Below are 23,140 nucleotides of genomic sequence, written 5' to 3'. Positions count from 1 at the left end.
TGGGTTGCCTCACTCAATATGATCTTTTCTAGTTCCACCCATTTACCTGCAAAGTTCATGATTTCATTTTTCTATACAGCTCAATGCTATTCCATAGTGTATATACACGCCACGTTGTAATTGTCCATTTCTCAGTTGAAGGACCTTTATGTTGTTTCCATTTCCTAGCCATTGTGAATAGAGCAAAGAGCATGTCTGAGCAGGTGTCTGTAGAGCAGGATGTTGAGTCTTTTGGGCATATGCCAAGAGGTGGAGCTGGGTCATATGGCAGATTTATTTTTAGCTTTTTGAGGATTTACCCACATTGATTTCCAGAGTGGATAGAGCAGTTTGCAGTCCCAGCAACAGTGAATGAATGAGGATTCTCTTTCCCCCACAGCCCCTCCAGCATTTGTTATTGTTTTATTTTGTTGTTGTTGTTGATCTTTGCCATTGGATTGGAGTAAGCTGATATCTCAAAGTTGTTTTGATTTGCATTTCTTGAGTATCATCTTGAGACCATCTTTCTCTTTGACTTTGAGCAGCTATTGAACTTCCCTTATCATTCTGGGAATTTGCCCTAATCTGGGTTTTCTTTCTTTTGAGACAAGGTCTTACTATGTTACTCGAGCTGGCTTGAGACTCTCTCTGTATAACAGGATGGCCTTGAACTCATGGCAATCCACTTGCCTCTTGTGTGTCACCACTACTGGCTGAAAACAATTTTGCACTTTCCAACTCAATCTCCTTAGTGCTGGGACTGCTAGTGTGTGCCACCTTGCCTCATCTTTCTCTCTTTACCCTTCATATCTACAAGGATTTTCATTTTCCCTTATGTTGATACTATAGACAGGGATAGCCTTGTGGCTTAACATTTTACTTAAGCTTTAAAGCTTTAAGGGCATTAATTTGTGTCTTGTGGCTTCTACTATTGTTATTAGAAAGGCCAAAGACATGTTGATCCTCAGCTTTTTAATATTTCCTCCTCTGGAATATTGATAAACTGGTTTTCTCTGAATATTCTAAAATTCCATCTGTGTGTGTGTGTGTGTGTGTGTGTGTGTGTGTGTGTGTGTGTGTGAGAGAGAGAGAGAGAGAGAGAGAGAGAGAGAGAGAGAGAGACAGAGACAGAGAGAGACAGAGAGAGATTGAGATTGAGATTTTTAGTCCAGGACATATTTTTCTTTGATTTGTTTAGTGATTCTCCTTCGTGTGTTTTTCTGTTTTTCATGGACTTTTCTATTATAATGTTGGATCACATAGTTGGGTTCTCTGGGCTTTTTTTTTTCTTTGAATGTTTATTTGATATAGTTTCTGCTTATTTTCCATTTTTTCCCTCCCTCTTTGGTCATCTATGGATGCCTTATTTTAAGTCTAAATGAAAGCTTCTTATATATGAGTTGTGCCTGGCAGCTGTTAGCATTTCTTGTAGGTAGGCTGAGCATGTAATTCTGTTGACTTGATGGTAGACCCTTTTACTATGTTATATCGTTTTGATTATTGTTATGGTGTGTACTTCTTTTCAGTTAAGAGTTTTCCACCTTTTTTTTTTTTTTGGTGTTTTGGTTTTTTGGTTTTTTTGAGACAGTGTTTCTCTGTCCTGGAACTCACTCTGTAGATCAGGCTGGCCTCGAACTCAGAGATCTGCCTGCCTCTGCCTCCTGAGTGCTGGGATTAAAGGTGTGTGCCACCATGCCTGGCTTGGTGATCAGGGAGTGTCATTTTTAATTGGTTTTCTTGGTTTTTCTATGCTACCTTACCCACCCTTTTGAAGACTGTAGCTTTGCTGCATTAGGCGTTGAAAAAAATTTAAAAAAGAGCATCTAGTGTCTTCCTAGGTTAATGACATGTTCTAATTGTCCTCTATGATTTTCCTTCCTCTATGGAACAAAACTGTTTTATTGCAAGTCTTTTGTGTATAGCCATTGAGAAGAATCTTGGAATTTTATGAATTGGTAGGTAACATACATTCCTTATTTCTTCAGATGATGTAAAGTACCATATCCTTACCTGATAGCATGTACCTTTTTATGAATTAGGTTGTGAATAAATGTAAGGATCTGAGCAATTTAATTAAATCTCTTGAATGATTTCTTTTGTTGTTAGAATCATGGTGGTAAAAATTGTGTTGCTATGAAGGTAAACTTAGATAATTTTCATCAGAAAATTTTCAACATGCATATTATTGAAAGCGTTTGAACGTGGTTTACATTTTAAATGAACTGTTAGTTATTTGTGATTTGCCCATAGTAGAATTTAAGACCTATTAAACCTTTAGAAATAACTTTGCAAATGAAATGACTAATTTGATAGCTGATTGTTTTAAGTAGTAGATAATACTTATCAAAGAGTTCTGTGTCTTTAAGTTATAGTAATTTAGTATTATCTTCTTAAATTACAGGTAGAAGAATACATGTTCACCTTCAGTGAACAAGAGCATGTTCCCAAACTCAATTTTGGGTCGTCCACCCTTCACTCCAAACCACCAACAGCATAATAACTTCTTTGCTCTCTCACCAACTCTTTATTCACACCAGCAACTTATTGATGCACAATACAACTTTCAAAATATAGAGTAAGTATGGTGTTATATTCAACCATGTCATTACTATCTGCTTTTTCTTTGGCATAATATTTTTGTATTCAGTATTTGAAAGCAGAGAAAATATTATTAAACTCTGTTTTCTTTGGATTAGTTAAGTATTTAGTTTGTGTGGAATTTTTGGTTCTAAGGAAAAATATTTATGTTATTCTGTGTTTTTTGTAGCTTTTCTAGAGCTGTGACCTTACAGCCCCTGACATATGGAACTGTCAGTCCAATACAGACCTCGACATCCCCATTATTTCGAGGAAGGAAGTAAGTATTTTCAGCTGTTTTTAAAAGAAATGTTATAGTCCTAAGAACTATGTTATCAGTTATATAAAATTATATGGACAGTGTGGCCTACGTTTTGTTTTCTGAAACCTATGCAATTAGATCAGTCACAGAGTTTTAAAACTTCTTTGAGTTCAAACATTTTAATGAACCTTGTAATGTTTTATTCCTGCCACTGCAGGTTTTAATTGGAATAAAGTTATGTTTCTCCAGAAATCTGTGTTTTGAGAATCAGACACATCAGATGCCTTCTTATGAATTTACTAGGGTTGCAATAGCAAAGTACTATAAACTGATACTTGATGCCATCAGGAGGCTAAAAATCCAGATCATACTCAGCACGGCTGGCGTCCTTTGAAGTCCTTCTAGAGTATTCTTCCCTTTGCCCTGTGGTGATCTGACTCTACAGGATACCCATTATAATAGATTCCCTTCCCTTAAGAACCCAGTTACACTTAATTATCTTTTGAAAAGTTTTAGCTCAGAAGATTCTTGAATTTTTTTGTTTTTGAGTCAGGGTTCCTTTGAGTAGCCTTGGTCTTCATGGCTACTCTGTAGACCAGGCTGGACTGGAACTCACAGAGATCTACCTGCTGTAGCAGGAATTCTAATTGGTCTTATTAATAAAAACCTGGTGCCAGATATCAGGGTACATGCTGAAAGATCAGACTTCTTACCTCCACGGAATCCTCAGACTGAAAGGGCCTAACTCCTTTCTCCATCCTGCCTTATCATACTTCTCTTCACCTAGACAAATCATTTTCTGTTTCCTCCTCTTAAGTGCTGGAATTAAAGGCTCATGCCTCCCAAGTCCTGGGATCAAAAGCATGAGATCCCAAGTGCTGGGTTTAAAAGTGTGTGTCACCACTGCTTGGCCTTTAGTGGCTAGCTCTGCATTCTGATCTCCAGGCAAGCTTTGTTTGGTAGAGCACAAACAAAATATTACCACAACCTGCTTCTGCCTCCCAAGTACTGGAATTAAAGGCATGCACCACCACACCTGGCTGATATAAGGCTTTTTATAGTCATTTCAGAAACCAGTCAATTTTAAAAGAAATACATCTATTACAAAATAATTATAATAGAATTTCAGAGGTATTTGCTAAAATAACCTTTGTTAATATTTGTACAACAATATACCTTTTAAAACCTATCTAATCATTTTCTAATTTCTATGTTACAAATAATTAATAGTAATTTAAAATATAGTAGTGTTGTAAAACTTTAAAATGATGTCATTAAGTCTCATTGTTGTCTTCTGTTTATACAAATGCTGTAGTAGGATATAGAAGTTGTAGTTTTTCAAGCAGAGATGGTATAGCTGCTATTTGAAATCTAACTTTCTGCTTCTAGAACCAAGGCTTTTGATAAACATTACAAGTTTTTCTGCATTATCATTGGGAAAGTTATATAATGATTCTAAGAATATTGACTTCATTAGTTTTATTCGTGTATTTTTTTTTAAATAGCTATAGTAGCCAAGTGGTAGCTCATGAGTGAAGATGAGTTCTATGAAATCATAGTAATAGATATTGTTAAAAATTAAAATTGGCATTTTTAATTGAAGATACTCAGTGTATGTGCTGTAATTACTTCCAGGTTTAAAAAAAGCAAATGTACTTTTATGTGTCTAGTTCTGTATATGTTTACTTACGAGTAGGAGTTCCACTTATTTTGTGAATCTGCAAAGAGAGAAGAGTCAGAATAATGTCCGAGGAGCAGTGTAATAATAACAACCTTTAGATGACTTTGGCCCATAGGATTTTAGAGCTGGAAAGGAATTGAACCATTTTCTGTGACATAAAGTATTTTATGTCAACAACTTAGTTTATCAATGAAATAAATATAATTTTCCCTGTCAAATTACTGGTCTCCTCCCTTTCTAGTACTGCGGTCTGTACCTGGGGCTTCACGGGTGCTTGGTAGACACTCTGTGCTGACCTAATTATTTTCTTGTTATTTTGAAAATTTTCAAAATTTCTGAAAAATGTAAAAGATAGTATAATGTGTGCTTTCTCCTTGTTTGATTAGTTGCAAAGTTTAGCTATGTTTGTTTTTATCTCTCTTCTCATTCTCACACTTTCTCCCGAATTATATTAAAGGAAATTGTTCACATTCTTTATTTACTTTATCCAAAAACACCTCAGTCTATTCTTTGTAAAAATAAAGACATTCTCTTATATAACCAGAACACTTTAATCATTCAAAAGACATTTATGTTAATGCATATTATTGGAAATGCAGCTTGTTTTCAAGTGTCTCCTGTTGTCTGGTACCCTTTATAGCTTTTATAAAAATGTCAGTTTAGTTTTTCCCACTGATGAACCAGAACCTTTAAAAATGTGTGTGTGTGTGTGTGTGTGTGTGTGTGTGTGTGTGTGTGTGTGTGTGTATGTGTATATATACCACTTAATTTACTTACCCTTTTGTTAGAATTTATCTTTAATTCTTAGTGTTTGTATAATCCTATATGTAGGCATTTTTCTGTATTGTTTTCAATGTGGTGATGACTCATTTTAGTAGTTCAAAAGCATACCATTAATTATCTTTGTCTTTGTAAAGCATTGGAAGGCATCTCTTGTGCTGAAAATGAATATTAAAAGTCCACTAGGGAGTTGCTGATATAACCCTACCCAAAAGTCACAGTGCTGTTGTTTTCTGTTTCTATATTTGTATGCTTCTGTTGTCAGAATGTTGTCTCTAGTCACTAAGGTATATTTGCTTGTTTTCAGGAGAATAAACGATGAAAAAAGCTTTCCTCTTGATGGTAAACGGCAGCGCTTCCATTCGCCCCATCAAGAGCCAACTATAATTAACCAGATAGTGCCTTTATCAGGTGACCGAAGATACTCCATGCCACCATTGTTTCACACACACTATGTACCAGATGTAGTACGATGTGTTCCACCTCTTCGAGAAATTCCACTGTTAGAACCGAGAGAAATCACACTGCCTGAGGCCAAAGATAAGGTAAGTATAGTGCAGATGTTCACTTTGCCTTTGGGAAGGTTTATCTAAAGAATGTATTAAAAGGATCAGGAAAACCTAATTTTCTACATTTAGAATATGTCACCTTTTTTTTTTTTTTTTAATGTTTAAAGTTTTATTTTCTTCCTAAATATCAATTAGATTTTGTGTGTGTGTGTGTGTGTGTGTGTGTGTGTGTGTGTGTGTGTGTGTGTCTGTCAGTCAGTCATAAGTACATCTGTCAGGATCAGATTTTTTTCTGACTTACAGATTTGGAATTACAGCCAAAGCATTTGATTCTTAGTTGTTAGAGAATTCTCTTACAACTTATTCTTTCTCAAATGAATGAATGATTTTTACTGGTGGTGGTGGTGGTGGTTTTTTGTTTTGTTTTGTGTTTTGAGACAGGTTCTTTTTATATAGCTCTGGCTGTCCTGGAACTCTGTAGACCAGGCTGGCCCAGAACTCGCAGAGATCTGGCTGCATCTGCCTCCAAATGCTCAGATTAAAAGTGTGTATCACCACACCCAGTGCAACTTGTTTTTACTGTAGAAAAATATGTATGAATATTCATATAGTAATTGTAATAAAATGTTAAAAAGCATTGTCTTTTGAATTTTTCTGAGGAGATATACAGTTAAATAATGTGATCAAGAAAGATTTATCAAAAAGATCAGTAAAAATTCTTTCAGCTAAATCAAAGTATTTGCTTTGGGAAATGATGTTAGCACTGGGGACAAAGAGTCCTTTAATATCTAGTAGTAGACAGTCTAGAAGGCTGTCGCTCTCCTCAGTTATACTTAGTGGGAAGTTAGGAAGAACTTGTAGGTAATTGGGAAGGGTGTATAATGTCTGTCATCCTTTTGTCCTTTGAGTGATATTGTCAACTTTCCCTTTCCTCTACTCCTTCCCTTTCTTCACAGAGTCTTGCTGTGTAGTTCAAGCTGGCCTTAGATTGAAACTTACCCCTTCAGATGTACAAATCAGTAGATTTTACTAAGTTCACAAAGTTGTGCAGTTATCTGTTTCCAAAACATGTTCAACACTCCCAAGAAAGTTTGTACCTCAGTGGTGTTCATTTTCCTTCCCACCTCCTGTAAGTAGAATCCTTTGATCTATGGCCATTTGTGCCTCGTGTCTGGCATAATGTTTTTAGGGTTTATCCATGTATGTTTGTGTTTTTGAGACTACTTGCCATGTAGTTTAGGTAGGCCTTGAACACACTTTCCTACTGCCTCCGCTCACTGAGTTTTGGAACTGCATTTCTTTTCAGTAGGATAATATTTTGTTGTATAGATATATACCATATCCATCGGATGGACTTTTAGGTTTCTAACTCTGGCTGTTATGAATAATGGTGCTGTAAATATCATGTGTACAAAATTTTGCATGGATATGTTTTCACTCTCTTGATGCATACATAGGAGTGAAATTGTTGAGTAATGTGGTAAACCATGTTTAACCTTTTAGGAACTGCCAAATGTTGTGGAAAGTGGATTTTATATGTATACAGATGTTCCACTTTATTTACATCCCTGTCAACACTTGTGACATTTACTTGTGATTCTCTCTCTCTTTAATTCCTTGCAGTACTAGAGATAGAACCCAGGGCTTTCAGCATGCTAGGCAAACACTGCATTGCTCTTGAGCTTTATCCTTATCTGGGCTCTTTTTAGTGGAGCCATTCTGGTATGAGAATGGTTTCAGTTTCCATTCTCTAATGTCATTTGCTTGTTGGACATTTCTATGTTCCTTAGAGAGATGTCCATTCAGATTCTTTGTCCAGATTTTAGTAGGTTATTTGTCTTCTGGTTGCTGAATTGTAAGAGTTATTTTTGTGTATTCCGAGTATTAGCCCTTATAGGTAGATGATTGCAAATATTTTATCCTTTCTGTGATTTATATTTTTAGATTTCTTGTTGATGCCCTCTATAGCACAAAATCTTTTCAATTTTTTGTATTCCAATTTATCAGTTTTTCTTTGGTTGCTTGTGCTATTAGTGTTGAATCTCAAAAGCCACCTCTCAATGCAGTGTCTTAAGTATTGATGCAGATGTGTTATAAGATTTGTCTATTTATTTATTTTGAGACAGGGCCTCATTATTTAGCTCTGGCTAACCTGAAACTTAATATGTAGACCAAGCTGTCCTTGAACTCACATATACCTCCAGAGTGGTAGATTGTATTCTAAGAATTTTTACTTTTAGTTCTTACATTTAGGACTTTGATCCATTTTTAATTAAGCTCCAGCTATATTCTCTTACTATTGGTTCATTTGTCCCAGAATCATTTATTAAAAAGATTTTATTCCTTCTGTGCCAACATTTTCCTTACCATGAAGTAGGAATAATTAGACAAAACCAGTGGGAAAGAGGACAAAGCAAAGCAAAATTAAAAAAAAAACAACATGGGATGTTTTGGCGTTCTTTCTTCTTCATTCCTCTGTTCCTTCTTTGCTTTCTAAGTTTAACTCCTGTGTCATAATGTGAAGGCCTGTGGTATAAGGCCAATGAGGTGAATTGAATCCTCTGAAGGGATGTATAAGTAGTTACTATATATATGGGTTTTTAATGTATGCATGCTAGTAGGACATTTAAAGTGGGTTTATTACTCATAGATATTTAAATAGATTTTTGTATGTACTTATATTTGTAGTTAACTGCTAGAGCTAACCAAAGAACTTACTTTTACATATAGCTTAGGCATATGTTGAACCTAAATTTAATAATGTGTAATTAATAAACATCTGGTAAGATGTGATTCCATATCTTTGTTTGCTTAGTCATATAGGAAAATTTCTCCTAAATGTACTATCTTTGGAATTAAGGCATTTCCCCCAGAAAAGTAAAGATAGATTTTGTAGTTGAACCAATTTTTTTGAATGATACTTTATTTCCGCCTTATTGTAAGAGAAAGAATGAAAGTGTTTCTGTTTGTTCTTTTAAGTCAGTACTTTATTTCTGGAGACAGGAGCTCACTGTATAGCTCAGGCTGACTTTGAACTCATGATCTTCTTGGTTCCACTTTCTGAAAGCTTAGATTACAGGTGTGCTACTGAGCTTGGCTTAAGTGCTCTCTTTTTGAGAAAACTGATATTCATTGATATCTTTGCTCTTTAGACATTCTAAACATGTTATGTTATTTATTCTTTCAACAACCTAGTGGCATATAGCTATGATCCTAAATTTTATTGACATTCAGAAAGTTAAATGATTTGCTCAAAGTCTATCTAGTAAGTGGTAAAACCAAGATTTGACACCTGTCTCTAAAAATACAAAGAGGAGGAATTTAATGTGCTAAAGTCTAGAATAGAGAGACAACATTATAAGACCTGGCTATAATATCATGTGATCTGTGATGGTAATAACTAACAGTTTACTGAGTGTCTATTGCTGCCAGAAATGTGATAAGCAATTACATGTTACCCCCTATAGAATGTATATTGAATACAGTATCTAATGTGAGATAAATAGGCAGTGATTTAGACCCTTGAATGCATAGTCCAATGGCATTAGAAGTTTTTGAATAGATGAAATAACATAATGACTTGTATTTTGGGGAGGAGGATAGGTTTTTGCAGAACAGAGTTGTTTGGTTTGGAATGAGATGGCCTTGGAGGTGGACAGTCATCTTAAAGGTTGTTAATGTATCTGGATAAGAGGTCCTGCTGCATTAAGTTGTGACAAATGGTAGTGGAAATGATGTGTGAGATAGTATAAAAGGAAGATGGATAGATAGGGTTTTGCTTTGTGGCTCAGGTTGGCCTCATATTCACAGTCCTCCTGCCTCAGTTTCCCAAATGCTGGGATTACATTTTGGCCCACATGTGACTACAATGGGTTTCATTTAAGTGTTGTTACAATTTCCTTATTTTGTTATGCAACAGATACTGAGTGCCTACTGTGATGTCTGGGATTATGTTGTTCTACTTCAGTTGACAAACTGTTGCAAGTCTTTCTTTGTCCCGCCAACCAGCTCCCAAATCACAACACGGAGACCTATTATTAATTATGAAAGCTTGGCCGATAGCTTAGTCTTGTTCCTAACTAGCTCTTATAACTTCAATTAACCCATATTTTTATTAATCTACATTCTACCACATGGCTTTTACCTCTCTCCCATTTTGTGTATCTGACTCATTCTGTGGCCTCTCTGCCCTTCTTCTCAGCATTCTCTCTGCCCCGAAAATCATGCCTGGCTATTGGCCATTTAGTTTTTTATTAAACCAATCACCTTTACACAGTGTAAAGGCATATTTCACAACAACAAATGTTTTCTCTAAAAGACCAGATAACAAATATTCTAGGTGTTCAAGCTATTTGAGTTATTGACTCCACTTAATAAAATGTGAAAATCATTTAATTTGTTTGTCTACAATAGACTAGAGGCTGTATTTGGCCTTTTGGCCCTAGTTTGCCAATCCTTCTGACTGAATAAAATAAAATCTCTCCCTTATGTGACTTTTTAAATTTTACATTAACCATTGTTACTGAATTTATTACAAACTTGGGTGCCTATATCTTCTTGTTACAGCAAATAGCAAACTGTGTACATAAAATGTAAACAATAGTGTTATTAAACCTCTCAGCTTTAATTTAACCATTCTAACATTATATGATCATATTGAACCAACACATGACCATTCATATGACCAATCTTAATGTTTTCAGTTTGGGTCAACTTCCAGTTGTTAAGCATTCCTCATGAATATGTGCATATGTCTGGTGGTGTTTTTTGGTTTTTTTTGGCAATGTAACTGTATCTCTGTTAATGCAGCTTCTTTTTCTCCTCTTCCTCCTGACTATTCTTGATCTTTCACTTTTCTAAATAAAACTCATTTTCTTAATTTTTAGAAAAAAAGATTCTGTTTTTATTTTATTTTATTTATTTATTTATTTTATTTATTTATTTATTTATTTTTTTTTTTGGTTTTTCGAGACAGGGTTTCTCTGCGTAGCTTTGCGCCTTTCCTGGAGCTCACTTGGTAGCCCAGGCTGGCCTCGAACTCACAGAGATCCGCCTGGCTCTGCCTCCCGAGTGCTGGGATTAAAGGCGTGCGCCACCACCGCCCGGCAGTATTCTGTTTTTGTTTGCTTGTTTTCATTATCTTGACTCTACATACCTGTTTCAGGAAATTTGATTTGTTTACTAATAGTTTTCTGATCTGTTAACATGGTATATCTATTGATTTATTTTTTTGAGATAGAGTCTTGCTCTACAGTCCATACTTGTAGTAGTAGGACAGGCCCATAGGGTAGAGGAAATTGGCTTAGACCAGTTGTCAAGGCATACACATAATGTACCTCCTTATCCGCCAACCTCGAGTCTGCCTTTAAGGCCTAGCAACAGATGCTGTCAGAGGGCCTATAGTGTGGAGAGTCTGTCTGAGGGCCTAGTAACAGTCGCTGTCAAGAGTTCTTCATCGTGCCCAGCCAATGAGGGGTGACCACGCAGACTGGGTGCTGGGAGGAGGGTATATAAGGCCTTCCCTGTTATCGAATAAACTAGCTCATTATTTTTTTTTAACTGACTCCAGATGTCTGTGCTGTTGATGCCCTATCTTCTCACCCCTCCCCCAAGGGAGCCATTAGGATCCAGCAACACATACTGACCTTAAACTCATACCAATCCTGCCTCTACCTCCCAAGTGCTGGGATTACAGGCATGGACATACCAGGCTTACCTCTTCATATATTTAGATGTCTCTTAAGTCAGTATTTTTGTGAATTTTAGCCTGTAAGTCCTGCAGAACTTTTAGAAAATAGACTTGTCAATAATTTCATGCAGTTTGCTGCTGTCATAGGTTTTTTCAGAAGAAATTTCTCTTGTTAGTATGTGTGATTTAAATTGTTCTTTATCTTCTCAGCAAGTTAAAGTGAGAAAAGGCCTTGTAAAATCTGTTAACATGTCCTCATGTCTCCATGGAAATGTGCTTCATCTTAGCACCATTTCTCTAGTCAGTCTAATTTCAAAAACTTGACGGAAGCTATTTCACATCTTTGTCAGGTAGTATTCCTAAGCCTTTTTTGTTTAGTTTTAGTTTGGTTTTTGTTTTATTCCTTTTTTAAATTTATTCTTTTTGAGATTTTAGTTTTTTATTTTATTTTTTATTTTTTTCTGTTATTTGTGTTTGAGTGAGATGGCTACTTTTTCTGTGCTTCTTTTAGATAGGGAAGGCTAGGCGGGCTGTCCTCACGGCTTGAGGCCTCCTCCCCTGCTTTACTTCTTTCCTACTTTTGTCTAGACCAGGAATTTTTACTTTTGCATTATTGATGCTTTTAGACCAGCTATTTCCAGGGGCAGTTACCTGTGTCTTGTAAGTTGATTAGTTGTATCCCTGGTCTTTCGATTGCAGTTACATACCCTACCCCTGTTATGGTAACCAAAATAGTTTGCAAACATTATCAAGTATTTCTCAGTAGTCAGAATCATTCTAGACCTTTCCTTTGCCTTTCACAGCCCTGCCTTGTTTAGATTTCAGGGCCTAAGTTTTTTGTTGGTGTTTTTCTTTGTTTTAAAAGGGATTTTCCATTTATGTTTGAGGTCCCTGAACTTTTAGTGGCCTTCTTGTATTTGCTTATAAATTGCAGCTTGTAAAGTATACCTAGGCTTGTATGCTATTCTACATCAAGAGGGAACCATCAGTTTGGAAGGGAAGAAGCAAAAGGTAGTAGCTAGAGACCATTCGTTTTCTGGGTCTCTGATTGTAGGGCTGTACTAATGTTCTTTCTCTTTCTGATTACTGCTTTCTTTGGTGCTGTACCATTCTGGTATTAGTGTTTCGCCTTCACTGGTCAGATCTGGGGTTCATGAATACTATAGAGTCAATTACATTGTATTTGTTGCCAGTGTTTGGTTTTGGTTTGGTGTAAGATGAAGTGCTAAACAGTCTTATTAATAAAAAAAACCTGGAGCCAGATATTGGGGTTAAAACTGAGAGATCAGAAAAGCAGAAAGAAGCCAGCCACGTTCTTACCACTTGGAGATCCTCAGCCAAAGAGAGCTACTTCCTATATACCCATGCCTATATGCCTTTCTGTTCGGCCATCTCACTTCCTCTCTCCGCCCAGCTACATCACTTTGTCTTCCTGCCCAGCTCTGTCCCTCCCTGTCTGTCTATACAGACCTCCAGACCTTTATGGTTAGTGCTGGGATTAAAGATATGTACCACCATGCCTGGCTCTGTTCCCAGTGTGGCCTTGAACTCACAGAGATCCAGACGGATCTCTGCCTTCCACGTGATAGGATTAAAGGCGTGTGCTACCATTGCCTGAACTCTTTATTATAGTGGTTGGCTTTTTCTTCTGATCCTCAGATAATCTTTATTAGGGTGCACAATATATTTGGGACACAATACATCACCACAGTTTGGTTTGATCTGTTTATTTTCCTAGTTGCTGTTTCTTTTTTTGTGGGCTAGGCATATACAGATTTTTTTTTTTTAAAAAATGCATCTATTTCATGGTCAAGTTGTCAACAATTCTTGGGCCTTCTTAAATATTCTGAATATCATTTAAGAAAATAACATCTTAAATGATGAATGAGACTTTTGTCTGGTTCTACATAGACTGTGGGGAGGCTTAAGGAGGCTGAAAAGACAAAGGAGATTGAGGAACCGATGAAGGTGTTTGTGCTCCTGAGGTGCACAGCAGGCTTGGATAAACAATCTTGGTAGAGGGCCATAGCAAGAGGACACTAGCTTAACAGAAGGAAAGGGGTGAGATTTCCTTCAGGACTGTTCATTTATATGCTTTAGCACAGTGAGGAATTGTATCTGGTATTTTTAATTTTCTTAGTCGTCCCCCCCTTCTTCTTTTTCTTTTTTGAGACAGGATCTCATGTAGCCTAGGCTGTCCTGGAACTCCTATGAAGCCAAGGATGGCCTTGAACTCCTGATCCTCCTACCTCCGTCCTCTTGATTGCTGGGATTTGCAGATGTGCACCACTACGCTTGGCTTTTCTTAGAAAATTTTAATGTGAGATTATCTGCAAGAGAAAGTAAGTTTAGGGGCCTTGAAGAAGGCAGTAATCATTTCGGAATGAAATAGTGAAAAATGGGAACAGTATCTAAGCAGAGGCAGGGGAGTAAAGGTTGAGTGATATCAAGGACACTAAGCTAGGCTAACCCTTACGCCAAACATTTGAAGGACTTGACTTTCCAAAAAGCTTTTCAGTTTTGTCTTTTAGGTTTAATTTTAGAGAGAAAGTGGTGTTTTCGTTGTCTTCTGGTGAGGATTTTGTAGCGCAGCCGTTAGACCGTAGTGGATAAAGTTTCTAAAGTGTGATAAAGGAGACTGGTTTGGGAGATGCATTCTGGATTAGTGGCTACATAGAGAAGGGCATTAGGACCATTTGGGTGCTGGTGAGATGGAAGAAAAGGGAGATCTCAAGGGACTCCTGACCAGGTCTAGAGCAGATACATTAGGGGGTGGGGGTGGGGGTGATAAGACAGTGAGTTGAACAGGAAACTGAAGCTGAAGTGGTGTGTTGGAATTTAAGATGTCAGCACTAGAGCACATAGCTATGAGAGTACACCAGTGAGAAATATTACAGTGAAAGAATTTCAGAAGTGGAGTATATTGTGATAAGTGTAGCTCTCTGCAGATAACCTTATCATCCTGTGGTAGCAGCAAGAGTTGGGGCGGAGGGAAATGTCCACCATATAGGTACCTAAACAAGGGAGATCCGCAGATGGCAGCCTCATCTGAAGAAGTCAGGGTTCAGAGAAAGTTACACAAAATGGAGTGGAAGGTGGTTTGTGTGAATATAGAAGACGGGACTTTCTAAAGCTGCTGTGTGTGGCAGAAGAGACCTGAAGTACATATTTTAGAGTATGTCATGTACAGATGGTTTCTGTTGCATATTCTTATTACTTGTGATGGTGACTCTTAAAAGTATAAAAATTATTCATGGTCCACATAAAAGCAGACAATACGAAAGAGTTTAGTTTGCTGAGCTGCAGTTATACTCATGAATTATCTGACTACTTTTCTGTCACTAAAATATTTTATTTTTTTAAATTTGCGTATAGTTTCTCAAGCCATTCTTTTTCTTGAATAACAATAGCTTTAAATCAGAAAGTGTTAAGATAATATGGATTTATTTTTTAAATGCTGTCAGTATTCATTTACACTGCTTAATACAGTAGTTATGAATTTCTGAACAAATATTTTGTTTTCGTTTTCTTTTGTGATGTATTCAAGTTGAGTCAGCAGATACTAGAGTTGTTTGAAACTTGTCAGCAGCAAGCGAGTGACTTGAAGAAGAAAGAACTCTGTAGGGCACAGCTGCAGAGAGAGATCCAGCTGCTGTTCCCACGTACGTATGCCTCATTCGCATGCCTTTCCTGTCTATATGTTCCTGTTTACAAACTGCAGGCTTTCTTACTGTTTTCTTCTGCTTCTCTAGAAAGCAGACTCTTTTTGGTTGGATCATCTTTAAATGGATTTGGTGCCCGGAGCAGTGATGGCGATTTATGCTTAGTTGTTAAAGAGGAACCAGTAAGTGATGAGACATTATTCCAAATCCACTTCTCATGTTACGTCAGTTAAGGAATAGAACTTGAGTTATTTTAATAATTATTTACTGTTTACTCTAGCTCCAGAAGGACCTCTTCCCCTGCCCCACACTCATAAGGCACCAGCATGGTGTGCTTAGGAGCAGCTCTAGTTCTGAGGGGTTGAAGTGAGCTAGCTTTGAAGTGTGTGGTTTTGGAAGTGTTGCCTCTTACTATGAAATGCCACTGGGTGGGTTGAGTGTTTACAGGATTCAGTAAAGCAAAGCATATGGCAGTATTATCTTTTTTTTTTTTTTTAAGATTTATTTATTTATTAAGTAGACAGGAGAGGGCACCAGATCTCATTACAGATGGTTGTGAGCCACCATGTGGTTGCTGGCAATTGCACTCAGGACCTCTGGAAGAGCAGTCAGTGACCTCTGAGCCATCTCTCCAGCCCCGGTAGTATTATCTTCTTGATAATACTTTCTTTCCATTTAATTTCTCAGTGATCCCTTTTTAAACCTACCCCCACTTTGAGTTTGTTTGTTTTTTTGAAAACAAGACTTCAATGAAATTTAAAGTAAGACTTGTGATTTATTATATTTAACAGTTTTTTCTAAGATACTTTATTTCTGGTTTTATTTTTATTTAACAATCAAATTGTGTTATTTAGAATTATATTTATTTGGATTTCCTGTTAACTGATCTTTTCAATATATCTTAGTATTATCATAATATATATTCAGTAAACTTACTCAGTGTAACCTCTTGTAGTTGTTGAGGTCTCTTTTAAACTACCATACTTTTTGATTAAATTGAGTATAATTTTAATATTTCATGCTATGGTTTATAGCCTTAAAAATGCAAGCAAGACGGGCGTGGTGGTGCACGCCTTTAATCCCTGCACTTGGGAGGCAGAGGCAGGCGGATCTCTGTGAGTTCAAGGCCAGCCTGGCCAAAAAAAAAAAAAAAAAAAAAAAAGAGGTCCAAGACAAAGAAAGAAACCCTATTTCAACTCCACCTCCCCCCAAAAACCAAACCAAACCAAAACAAAATCTTTGAATTATAATGTGTAATTTTATTCTTCTGGTTGTTGTAAAAGAGAAACAGGTTTATTCCAGGAAAGAATCTGCAGTTTTTCTGTGCTTTGAGATAATGTAAGGGAAATGAAAAGGGGAGAAAAAGAAGCAGACCAAAGAACCCTTAAATGTCACTGTAATGGAGATTGCAGGCCATGCAGCTAGGGTACACTCAGGCATGTCTTACTAGCTCTGTGGTTTTCACCACATGCTGAAGTCATATTGCCCCAGCTTACACACAGAAGGACTCGACATTGTATGTAATCCATAAGCACTTCATAGTCTTGGTAAGGAAATAAAACATGCTGCAAAGTTAAGGTTTTGTTAAATTTTGTTGGAAGAGGTTTTTTTTTTTAACACTGTTTATATAAAAGAGAAAAATGACAGGGTTGTTTTCAATTAAAAAATGTTGATTCTGAAATGTAGATCTGAAAGATACTACTGAGAGTTGACTTTCTGTAGTTATTTTGAAAAATAACTTGAAAGAAAAATATGTTTTGTGTTTTGCTGTTGTGTTACTTGAAAAAAAATCAAACACTAAGCTAAGAAAAAATAATGAAAAAACACTTTAACTTTTCAGTGTTTTTTTCAGGTAAATCAGAAGACTGAAGCACGCCATATACTCACCTTAGTCCATAAACACTTCTGTACTAGACTTTGTAAGTCTTGCATGCCTTCTGACATAACTATTATTTAAAATGTTGGTCACTTAATTTTTCTGGTAAGAATTTTTCTGATGAGATATAATGTGGATTGTTTTCTTCTAATTAAATTCTTTTAAACTTTTTCTTTTTAAAATAGGATCTTGTGGTATATAAATATATATAGCCCAGGCTGGCCTTGAACTTGAGATCCTCCTGCCTTAGCCTTCTGAGTTCTGACGTGACAGGTGTGTATATCATGCCCCTCTTTTCAAGTTTTGGCTATTTTTAACTTTGGTTAAAAAGCATGATTTAACAAATCATTATTGAACTTACTTGAAAAATATTCTGTGGACTGCATCTTGAGATTTGAAGATCTATAAGCTTCCCTTCTTTCTCTCCAAAGGTTATAGACCGCTAGGAATGAACAGCTAGCTGTAAGGCAAACATCTAAGTAGCCAAAAACGTGATAGACATGGTCTACTAGGTGAAAGTGGTACAGCCCTGAGGGGAAAGGGATCCTGGCAGGTGGGAGCCAAGGAATACCACAAAGTCCATTGCACAACAAACCTCACTCAGAGATGTATTGGGAAAGACACAGGAGGGTAGCTGCCTCTGCTTGGGAGAGAAACAGCAGAGATCTGAGTGGGAGGCAGGCTTTAGATAGGGTTTCTTGGGGCAGAACTTTCCAGGGTGGCCTGGGGTTGGTGGGATTTTTATGGCCTGATCTTGGGCTTTTTTACTCTATAGGGTGAAGCTTGGCTGCCTGGGTCTCAAGGGACTGGGTAATGACTCTTTAGGGTATCAGTTGAAGAGTGAAATGGGGAGGGAGTATTCTGGGATTGGTTGGGGGAGGTTTTGAAATGGCAATGGAGGTGGGCATGGCTGAAAGGTAAGTGTAATGTCCTCTACTTATGCTAGAGAGAACTTGGGAAAGGGCTAGTGTTTGAAGTTTGAAGGTGGGACAGTGGTGAGGCAAGAAGATAGTAATTGGTGACCTGAGTGCTAACTTCTTTGATTCATGTGTAAGAAGTTCCGCTGTGGCCAGAGTGTGTAGACAAGGTGCCCATCCTTGGATAGCATGGTCTAATACTTGTCAAAATAAGTATGCATTGGGCACAAAGGAAGTCCCCAGTTGGTGACCCAGGACGCCGAGGGCATATCCCTCCTTTTCTGTAACAGAGAGAGAGAAGGGGTGAGTTAAGTCCAGAAGATGTAGGGCTTGGGCCTGGAGGAGGGCCTGTTGAAGCTTATGAAAGGGTTTGGTAATGGGCACAAGAAGGGGCTTGTGTGAGGGGCCAAGGGCTGCCTCATGTAAAGGGCAGGAAAGAAGAGAGAAAAAAGGATCGAAGAGTGTAAAAAGTCAGCCATCCCCAGGAAGGATAGAATTTTGTCCTTTGTGGTAGGGACCAAAAGCATTTGAATTAGCTGTTTCCTATCTAGGGTAATGACTTTGTAAGTTGGAGTAATAGCTAATCCCAGATAAGTAACCTGAGGAGTGGACAGCTGGACCTTAGAGGATGGGATCCTATATCCCTGGCTGGTCAGAAAGGTTAATAAGGTAGAGGTATCTGCCTGGCTAATTTGCAGGGATGGACTACAAAGGAGAAGATCATCTATGTATTGTATAAACTTGGATTTAGGAAGAGAGAAAGAAAGTAAGTCAGAAGGTAGAGCCTGCCCAGTAGATGTGGGATATGAAACCTGTGGGGTAGGATGGTCCAAGTGAGTAAAAAGGTGATTGTCCATGTCAGTCCAAGTAAAGGCAAAGATATTTTGTGACTTGGGGTCCAGAGGAATAGAAAGGAAAGCATCCTTGAGGTCTAGGATGGAGAAATGAGAGGTCCCCGAGGAGGAAAGTATAGGGGTTGGGTACTATGGGGTGAAGGGGAACCACGGCTGAGTAGATAAGTCAGGGATCCTGAGCCAAGCAGTAGGTTCCATTGGGTTTTTAAACCACGAGTATGCGAGTAGTAAATGGAGAAGAAGTGGGGTGCAGGAGGTTCTTTAAGAGGCCCAGGGATAAGAGCCTTAAGTCCCCTGAGATTTGGAGAGAGTGGGCATTGAGCCTGTGTGATATCATTGGTAGGGTTTTGCAGTTGGATGACAGGAGGGGAATGATGCTTGGCTACAGAGGGATTTGGGGTGTCCCATACTCAGGGATCCACCTGGGAGGCTGGGAAAGGGAACAAATGGTGTCGGCTTGTGTGGTTTGGAGGAGGAAGAGGAGGGTAGCAGCCAGTGAACCTGGAGCCAAGTGGATTGGGGAGTGAAGGAAATAGAGACTTCCACTTTGGCCAAGAGGTCCCTTCCCAGCAAGGGGATGGGACAGGTTGGTACCACTAGGAAGGAGTGAGCAAGGGGAATTCTGCTAAAAATATAACTAAGTGGTAGGGTTTTATGAGATTGTTAAGGCTGCCCCCTACCCCAACAATAGGGGAATTAGAAGGAGAGGTAGGTCCTCAAAATTCATCAGGACTGAGTAGGTAGCCCTAGTGTCCAGAAGGAAGGAGATGGATCGCCCTGATATTGTGGTGACTACTGGAGACTCCCTCTCAGAAATGGCTGTGGTTGGGCCAAGGGAGACCAGGCCCCCTCAGTCATCCATGGCCAGACCTAGGAGGTTGACGGATGGCAATCTGGGCTTGATATCATCTTGCTGAGAAGGACATGGGAGCAGTTAACGAGCCAGTGTTCCTCTTGATGGCACTTTGGACATGGTTGAGGTGGTTTATGAGGGCTTGGGCAAATCCAGGCTTAGTGACCCTCCTGACCACATCTGAGGCATAGCGAGCCTGGATAGTTGCTATGACTAGCCAAAGGCCTTAGCTAGCATCAAGGATTTTGTTTCCAGACTTTTTTCATCTCTCCCATGGTACACTTTGAAAGCCATCGCTAAGACTTCTGCCTGGGGAGTCAGGGGCTCCCTCTCTAGATGCTACAGTTTGGCCCTCATGTCAGGGAAACTGGGAGAAGAAGTAGAACTTTAAGGGCAGGCTTACAGAGACAGGCTAGAGGGCAAGTTGTCTGGACTCCATCTGCATGTGCTCTAGCCTGAGCTCTAGCCTATGCTCTTCAGGAAGATTGTTGGTGAGAACCATATAAACATGGAAAGTGAGGCTGTAGATTGGGTAAAATACTGGAATTTTTAATAAAGGTGGAACAGTTAGCAGTGTAGGACCCTAATCTCTTCTGTTTGAGAGAGTTAATCTAATGAGAAGGAACAGGTACCCTGAACAAGTGATCCACCTAGGCAGCTCCTGCAAAGGGAGAAACGTGGCCAGTTTAGTCCAGGTAGGAGGAGGTGAAGGGGGTCCCAGAGTGGAGCAGGAGGGAGGGAGTAGCAGGAGGACTAGAGGCTGCTGGTGGACTAAAACTAGGTAGTGCCAGGGAGAATTGACTCAGATGACCTGCCACTAAGGAGGGAGAAAGGGAGACTGAAGAGGTTGGAGAGGGAGAGAAGTGACTGGGTTGAGACTGGAAGGGGTTAGCGCCATCGAAAATAACGGAGGAATCATCTAGTTTGGGCTTCGTAGCTAGGAGTTGTTTTTTCCTTGGTTGCCTTATACCATGTGGTCACTTTTGATCAAGATGGGAGTGAAGTCACATAGCAAAATCTATCCTTTCCTACCCTAGCAAAGATGGCTGTCAGCCATGTGGTTGCCTCCATCCCTATGTGGGAACAGCAGCTAAGATGAGGGCAAGCCACAGGGTTGCTTTAAGATTACCTGTCTATAGATCTTTAACTACCAAGTTTCAAGTTAACCTTTTTGTTACAGATTTTACAGATTTTTAATATACCCAGTATGCTTGCAAATCTTGAGGTACAGAAAATTAACACAATAGTCTTACAAATCTTGAGATAAGAGATATTTTAGTTTTAGAAAGTTAAACCGTAACCAAGAGTGTGAGATGGGTAGCATCCCCCTTGGGAATAGTCTGTCCCTTTATTTTGTTGTGTTCTCCTTTCTCTGTTACATAGTCAGGTGGTTTGCCTGATGCGGGATGAAGAGTTTAGAGGAAACCTTTAAACAAGCATGCTTGGGTCTAGAGGAGAGGGCTGAGTTCATAGGTAAAGTCTCTGCTGTATAAACATGAGGACCTGAGGTCAGATCCCTAGCACCCATGTGAAAGTTCTAGGTGTGGTTAGCTTATGTGTATAACCCCAGCACTAAGGGTCAGGCGTGGGGCAGAGACAGGGATCCTGGCTCTGACCATCCAGTCTGTCCAAGTTATTGAGCATCAGATTCATTGAGATTTTATCTCAAAAAATAAGTTGGAGAAAGAAAAAGATTCTAGATTTTGACCTCTAGACTCCACACACATGAACTCACAAATGCATGTGTACTTGCATATACACATGGAGGAGAACATCAAACTTGACCCTCCCTACCAAAAATGCTAACAACAAAATTTTTAGCTTTTAAAAAAGAAAATCCGGTATTTTTCTTTTCTATAGTTAACACTTTAGAATATTGCTCCAGTGATAAATGTTTGTAGATTTTTTTAAAAACTACTTCTCTTTTGTTTTTAATTATGTGTCTATGTGTGGGTATGTGAACAGTTCAGGTGCTGTGGAGACCAGAAGAGAGTGTTGGATCCTCTGGAGCTGGAGTTGCAGGCTGTTAGGAGCTGCCCTATGTGGGTGCTGGGGTCTGAACTCAAGTCCTCAGGAAGAGCAGTATGTGCTCTTAACCACTGAGCTATCTTTTCATCTTTAATTCTATAAGTTCCTAATTTTCTTCAATTTACATGTATTGTTTCCTACAATGCATTTTTATACCTTTGATGAAGTTAAAAATGTGTTTATGTATTTTATCCTTTTTGAGATCATGCATAATTGAATGTATTCTTGCCTTACCAAGTTGCAAACATTTGCATATTACAACAGATTTCAATGGCTACTGTTTTTACTGTGAGTCATACCAGAATTTAGCATTTCCTTACTTTTAGCTATTTTTTTTCACTCAGATGTTCCAATGAATGTCTTTATAGATACTACTATATACTACATACTAAAATTTTATTTCAAAAACAAAAAAATTTAAAGCCTTTTAAATAGTATAGACTTGACCCTTAGAAGGACTTGATGTCTGTCTGTCTTTCCTTCCTTTCACTCCCATCCCCACCCCACCTCCGGCCCTGTGTGTGTGTGTGTGTGTGTGTGTGTCTGTCTGTCTGTCTGTCTGTCTGTCTGTCTGTGTGTATCTGTGTGTCTCTGTCTGTCTGTCTGTGTCTCTCTCTCAGTCTCCTCTCCCCCCAACTTTTCCCTCCTCTCTCTCTCTCTCTCTCTCTCTCTCTCTCTCTCTCTCTCTCTCTCTCTCTCTCTCTCTCTCTGTCTCTGTCTCAATGTGTAGCCCTGGTTTCCTGGAACTCTCTTTGTGTCATTTTTCAAGGACAGCATGTTCTTAAGTTGGTTTTAATAATATACTACTTTTAAACTGCATTAGAATATTGTGAGTGGGGAAACATTGGTAGATACTCACATGATCTTTTCTCCTTCAGCTGGCTACATTGAGAGACCTCAGCTGATTCGTGCAAAAGTGCCAATTGTGAAGTTCAGGGATAAAGTCAGGTAAATAATTACCAATCTCTCTTTTTTCAGGTGCTTTAGATTAACCTTGGATAGTCATCTAATGTGGATAGCCAAGAAATCAGGTTATAGCTCAGCAGCTTATCTTCAAGGTTTTAGAAATAATTTTCTTTTTCCTATTTTTATTTTTATTTTTTTGAGACAGTCTCATGAATCAGGCTGGCTGTGAATTTGTCATATAGCTGTGGATAGCTTTGAATTTTGGAATCTTTTGCTTCTACTTCTTGAGTGCTGGGATTGTACTTGGGTGCCACTATACCCACCGTCTTTTAAATTATTATTATTTTTTTAATAATCTGAGCAGTCTTCATGCTTAACTGAATTGATCTACTCTACTTCAATTTTGAGAATTTGAGACTATCCAGTTTAAAAGGTATTTGGGTTTTAAAAATGATTTTCTTGTAGCCCACCATGATGGCACATACTTGCATGTTGATTTCTCTGAGTTCGAGCCCAGCTTAGTCTATATCAGTGGTTCTTAGTCTTCCTAATGCTGCAACCCTTTAA

The 23,140-nt window shown here is 38.4% G+C and overlaps 1 protein-coding gene across 9 annotated transcripts in view; it reads left to right on the top strand.

Moving 5' to 3' along the window:
• Positions 1-23,140, top strand: part of Tent2 (terminal nucleotidyltransferase 2) — a 57,262-nt gene that overhangs the window by 7,623 nt on the left and 26,499 nt on the right. For 5 of the 9 annotated variants that reach the window (XR_013044810.1, XR_013044811.1, XM_016000332.3 and 2 more), the window contains exons 2-8: positions 2,381-2,554; positions 2,747-2,836; positions 5,587-5,824; positions 15,025-15,139; positions 15,230-15,321; positions 16,980-17,058; positions 22,546-22,615. Coding sequence is in view for 6 of the 9 variants with exons in the window: in XM_016000332.3 (XP_015855818.1) it covers positions 2,418-2,554; positions 2,747-2,836; positions 5,587-5,824; positions 15,025-15,139; positions 15,230-15,321; positions 16,980-17,058; positions 22,546-22,615 (821 nt within the window). In the remaining 3 variants the exon portion in view is untranslated. Of the gene's footprint in view, positions 1-1,592; positions 1,939-2,380; positions 2,555-2,746; positions 2,837-5,586; positions 5,825-15,024; positions 15,140-15,229; positions 15,322-16,979; positions 17,059-22,545; positions 22,616-23,140 lie in introns of those variants that run through there. The other 4 variants (XM_042261627.2, XM_006981779.4, XM_076552069.1 and 1 more) reach the window with 3 other exon arrangements.

Source organism: Peromyscus maniculatus, chromosome 15 (assembly GCF_049852395.1).
Source record: "Peromyscus maniculatus bairdii isolate BWxNUB_F1_BW_parent chromosome 15, HU_Pman_BW_mat_3.1, whole genome shotgun sequence".
In the NCBI taxonomy this organism is placed as follows: Eukaryota; Metazoa; Chordata; class Mammalia; order Rodentia; family Cricetidae; genus Peromyscus; species Peromyscus maniculatus.
The sequence above is the reverse complement of the archived record's forward strand: the minus strand, read 5'-3'. Positions and strand labels throughout refer to the sequence as shown.